The 6,159-nt window shown below is 35.1% G+C and overlaps 1 protein-coding gene across 1 annotated transcript; it reads left to right on the forward strand.

The window, feature by feature from the left end:
• Positions 1 to 381: 381 nt before the first annotated feature.
• Positions 382 to 5,825, forward strand: LOC113106852 (adenylate cyclase type 7; the record flags this gene model as incomplete). Its single annotated transcript, XM_026268864.1, has 8 exons — positions 382 to 548; positions 1,619 to 1,744; positions 1,937 to 2,720; positions 3,651 to 3,785; positions 4,567 to 4,741; positions 5,147 to 5,245; positions 5,516 to 5,607; positions 5,796 to 5,825. Coding segments are annotated over exons 1-8 (1,608 nt in total), but the record flags the coding sequence as incomplete, so codon positions are not given.
• Positions 5,826 to 6,159: the final 334 nt, after the last annotated feature.

Raw genomic sequence — 6,159 nt, forward strand, 5'->3', positions numbered from 1 at the left:
AGAAACGAAATGTACCCTACACGTCAGCAAGAATTATTATTATTATTATTATTATTATTATTATTATTATTATTATTATTATTATTATTATTATTATATTATTATTATTATTATTATTATTATTATTATTATTATTATTATTATTATTATTATTATTTTATTAATCAAATAGTCTGTGTCTGTAGCAACCATCTTTCTTTAACCCTGCAATTAAAACTACGTCACATATTGCATCAAACTGCACATCAAAGAGAAGCAGAAACACACACACACACAGACACACACACACACACACGATGAGCTTATTCCTGGGGTAAAGAAGACAGTTTGATATGATATTCAATCTATTCACTTAATTAAGAGACTTAGAAGGGTAATCTCATGTCATCGCTGGAGTACATGAAAAAGGATTGTGTCGCGTCTGGGACCCTGTCATCGGCCTCTCTGAAAGACACTTTAACTAAAATCAACAGCCGGAGACATAAAGCTCGAAAGAAGACCTCACCCCAAAACAAAGAGGAGCAACAAGCAGAATGTGACGTTTGCAGGTAACAAACAGTTACAGTGTTTATTTATTTATAATAATAATAATAACAATAATAATAATAACAATAATGATATTTTTAGTAACAAACAGACATTTCGCTAAATGCTGAAAACTTGTTTAATGTTTATATTTCCTTTTAATGGCTTTAATATTTGTTTATATGGTGTGACAGTCTGCCGAGTTTTTTTTTTTTTTTTAATCTGATACTCTCTGAATTTAAAGCAACAAAGGGAATTATTTATATGATGACTCATTATCATGCGTTTTAACCAGAGCTTTCTTACAAATTGTGTCCATTACTGAGGTTACATGATGAAAACTGTAACGTACTCTTGCTAACGTGCTCATTTTAAGTAATGTAGCCATGTATGGTAACACTTTAGAATACTTTTCCGTCATTAATCAATAACTACAAAGGAACAAATGAGTAACACAATATTAACAATCTGTTACCCCATGTATAATGACCAGCCTACTTTAAGATTACTTTAAGGGGTTAAAAAAAATGTGGTTAAACACATTTTTAAAAATCATACTTTTTATTTTATTTATTTATTTATTGCACTGTGTGACAAATACCGATATAAAAATGTTTCTTTAAATACCTGATTCTTCTTGTTTTTAATAATGTGATTTAGGGAATTGCATTGAAGGCAATTAGGGTCAATTTGACCTGCTCAGTCAAATCATACCCAGAAATCGAACATAAAACAAGGGCTTCCCATGGGTTTTCCAAACTCCAGCAGGTTTGTGAATTGATTGAAGATAGTTTCAAACATGGTCTAATTTCCCACCAAATTCAGAGGCAAATTTAGTCATCACCCAGCTCTGGTTTTAAGTTGTGTCTAATGTTAACTCATATTAACAAGCAGGACTCCAAATTGTCTGCTTAATTTTATTTCAAGTTGTGGTTGAGTATTAGAAACCTAAGTTACATTTAAAATGCAAAACTGAAGAACTTGGTGTGGTTCATCAAAATATAAACATATTCCACTGAGGTTTCACAACCATGAAGAAAATTCTTAAATACTCACCACACATGACTGAGTTTTGTTTGTGCTCTTTTCACAGGCTGTCTTTACTCAGTTGTGGCAGTCGCAGCCGTACTGTCCGCAGAATCCTGGTGGCTTGTGTCATCTCTTTCCTGGCTCTTCTCTCTGCTGTGACCATGGACTTCAACTCATCTTTGGCTCAATGGCAAGCCACTGAAGCTTCACTTAAAGAGCTAACATCATGTAGGACAAACATTACACTCAGACTCGTGATGGAGCTCCAAACATTAAGAAACCTCAGTTCAACAAGGGAGAATACAGTTTATAATGTCAAGCAAGAAAGGTTTCCCAGCTCTTGGTCCTTGGTAATGCTCACCGTTAACCGTTGTTGTGCTAGTACTGATATGGACAGTTTGGGTCAGCCCTGTGATGTTGAGTTTCTTGAGTTTTGTGAGCATCTTCAATCCAACCTTGAAGAGTTTCTCAATGCTACATGGAGAGCTGAGTCAATGGATGCTAATGAAACCACAGTTTTTACTCTAGCAATTGAGAAGATATTAAACACATGGGGCGTCAGAGATGTTGATATTGGCTTCCTCAAACACAACACAGACTGGACAGATGTCCTTGCTCTGAAACTGCTTTTAACTGTCCAGGAGTTGAACTATCGCTGGATAACAGGTGAAAAGAAAAGAGATGAAATATGGCATGCAACAGCACTCATGTCAGTCATAAAAGACATGTCTGAAAACCTCTATAACTGTTGGATGGAAAATACTGATTTAGAGCTAAACGGGAGTAATATAAGATATTTAATCTTCTCTACTGCCACAACTTCCAGTGGATCCACAGAGTTGATGCTGGCCTTGAAGAACACGCTGAGATGTTTTCACACCCGAGCTGGATGGGCTCTGAAACTGAAATCCAGAGACATCTCGTCCAGCATCAGTCTGAAGATCTGCCTGCTCGCCATCGCCTGTCTCATTTACCCCATAGTGCTGCTCTCCTTCAAACAAATGACAGAATGGATCCAGGACTACGCTCAGAGCCTCAGGGAGAAGACAGAAGACCTGAAGAGAGAACGACGTCTTGCAGAAGATCTCCTTCATCAGATGCTGCCCAAATCTGTGGCCAAGCAGCTACGCCAACAGAAACACGTAGAGGCTGAGAGTTATGAGAAGGTACATGGTTGTAAGCTCTCTATTTCTGCATATATCATCTTCCAACATTCCCTTTTAACAAATCAAACTCAAGTCTGAAAATACAAGCATATTCATTAGGGATGCTGGCAAGATGGCAGTGTCAGGAAAGCGCACATGCTGCCATTCTGTTTGTTCTTTTTGTTGTAGTAATTGCCTGTAATTATGGTATTCCATATTCATCAGGAGATAAAACAGCTCATGAGGGAGTGGGGTAAATGACACATGTCTGTAAGAGCAATCTGTGCACCTGAAGCCTGTCCCCTTAGATTTACAGCACTTGAAACTACATATTTTGAAGAAATAGACATATGTAGCAGAACGAGTAGTCATTTCATAATAGCAGCACAATATCTACACTGAAAAAAAAAAAAAAACGGTAACATCTAAAATAACTGGTTTTATTTGAGTCAATTCACTGAATATATTAATTTATAACAACAAACTCATTTGTATGCATTAAATTAGGTAGAAATAGCTCTAATAACTGCAGGCTACCATGTTTTGAAGTATGTGTTAGGTCAATAAACATAACTTACGACAGATTCATAGCAGATTTACATTATTAGCAGGTTATTACATGTTTATTACACGTATTACTTACTATTTTGATTATTTCTTGCACTTAGGGGGTAGTGATTTGAATAAATCCCTAGTGGTTAGCATTAAACTTGTACCTAATGCAATCTAAAAATAAATGCTGCTGCAAATCCTGCAGTTTGTTATGAAGTTGAGCAGAGTTTCACCTGTGGATGAATATCATTTAGGGAGTGGTCAGTCTCTTTTTATCCCCTAGCAATGCCAATGAAACTACAAAGAAGATTGCCAAGAAAATGTAGGAATCTGTGAAACATATTCTGGTGTTCTTTGAATGTTGTTTAGGAAGTAACTAACACACATATTTTTTTTCAGGTTACTATTTTTTTCTCAGACATTGTGGGTTTTACTGCAATATCAGCCTCTTGCACTCCACTACAAGTTGTTGAGATGTTAAATAACCTCTACATGTGCTTCGACACACGCATCGACTCCTATGACGTCTACAAGGTATCAACATACTCTGACAATCACACATATCTCTATGAATAACCATACAGGAAATAATCACAGCATATCTGGCTTATGCTAAGGTTATGCTTACAGTGCTCAAAGGAACATTTTTTCCCCAGACATTTTTACATTAATTCTTTTTAAAAACCTTTTTATTAGTAATAGTATTTCATGGTGACATTGTAACAATTATATATATATATATATAACTGATTGGTGCAATGGTGCATTACAAAAATTCCAAATAAATATTTTGGACGAAAATTTTTTAAATTTTTAAAAAGAAATTAATACTTATTTATTCTGCAAGGATTAAATTAATCAGAAGTGACAGTAGATACTTTTACAGGTTATAATGGGAATTGTATTGGTTTTAATGGAAACTGCAATGGACCTATTGGTCTCTTCTGGTAATTGGTCGCCTTTTATTATGATATGTAAAAATTTATAGCCTGAATGGACTGTAAGTCACTTTGGATAAAAGCGTCTGCTAAATGCATACATTTAATTTAATTTTAAATTTAATTTAAATTTAATTCTATTGGTGGCTTGTTTAAACCAACAAATCAATTATTTTATTATTATTATTTTATTTTATTTTTTTGCCTTTAATGTTTTAACAGTTTAACAGTAATGGAAACCATCTTCTTTTTCTTTTCTTTTTTTTTTTCAGCAAGTAAGTTTACAAGATGCTGATGTACTGTAATGAAGAATTATACAGCTAGATGTAAACACGTACAGTTTGTCTTTACTGAGCTTCTGTGTTTGAATGAAACAGGTGGAGACTATAGGAGATGCATACATGGTGGTCAGTGGACTGCCAGAGAGAAACGGAGACAGACATGCAGATGAGATCGCTAAAATGTCTCTGGATCTGGTGGCTGCGGTCAGACAGGTGCCAATACCTCACATGCCTAACAAACGCCTTCAGCTCCGAGCCGGAATACACACAGGTCTGTGTGTGTGTGAGTGTGTGTGTGTGTGTGTGTATCCTGTGTTTACAAAAAAAAAAAAGATTTATTAATAATAAAGGGGCCACACATAAAAGGACTGAAACATGAATACATTAATAGTTTTGTTATGTTACATGACCTGTAACTTAAAGTCAACATGAATTTAAAAAAATCAACCATATTTGCTTTCCAAATTAACGTCCCTGATCTTATTTGTCAGTTCATTAGCTACAGATATAATGCATCCTTTCTAAAAATGTTGGCAATGTTTTATTAATGATTAATTAGCATTAATGTAATAAACACTATGACTTATAATAAATAAGAAAATAATTGATAAATGACATATAAATATGTTTATAGTAATTCACAGTGTTGTCTTTCATGTGTCTCATTCCTCTTAAGGTCCTTGTGTAGCTGGCATTGTTGGGTACAAGATGCCGCGGTACTGTTTGTTTGGAGACACAGTTAATACGGCCTCTCGGATGGAGTCCACTAGCCTGCGTACGTTCATCTGTCTGGTTAACATGTGCCGTCTTTAATCTTGATCTTTAATCTTGATCTTTTTTGTTCCTCCAATGCAGAGGTCATGAATATTTTCATTCACAACATCACCATAGATACCTCATCTTATTTTTTCATACATGTATGTTATAAACTGAGCTTAGCATTAGCATGCAGCTAAGCTAATATCAGTGTCTGAGTTTCACCTCGGCACCAATGTGGCTTTTGCATAACAGGAGAACATTAACGTTTCTTTGATCTGGTCTTTAGCACAGAAGGTTCATGCAAGCTCTGCTACATACCTGGCACTCATGAAGGACAATGCGTATGAACTGCAGTTACGCGGTGAGATTGAAGTAAAGGTGAGAATCAGATCTATAAAAGTACTATGCTAAGCCGTTGAAACCACAACCATGTTCCTGTTGGATTATCTGTATGTTCTTGCATCGTGAGTTGAAGTTATGACATCAGGAGATTAAGAAAAAGGTTTGTCTTCATCATATTTCATAAAAAATGCAACAACTTAATGTGACATTATTGTGGTTTTCAGGGAAAAGGAAAAATGGACACTTACTGGTTGATTGGTCACAAAAACTACAGTGTTCAGAATGACAGTTTGGTTTGTCACTGGAACCCCAATATCTCACGAAAGAAAAAGGCCCCTGTAGGGAGCAACGTGTCCATGGAGAATGTAAGTGTTCAACTTCCACTACTTGTTTTTGAAACGCGTACTTCTGTTCAAAGTGGTCAGTGAGATTTTCTAAAAAGAACTTAATAGCAAGGAAACATCAACTGGTGGTAAAGACTTTTATTTTCACTATACTGTATGTATACATATACTGTATATAATTTCATCTAGAAATAAGATTGAGAAAAAGTTATTTTCTTTTTTACTTATTTCATAAAGTGAAACT

Source organism: Carassius auratus, chromosome 8, assembly GCF_003368295.1.
Source record: "Carassius auratus strain Wakin chromosome 8, ASM336829v1, whole genome shotgun sequence".
Taxonomy (NCBI): domain Eukaryota; kingdom Metazoa; phylum Chordata; class Actinopteri; order Cypriniformes; family Cyprinidae; genus Carassius; species Carassius auratus.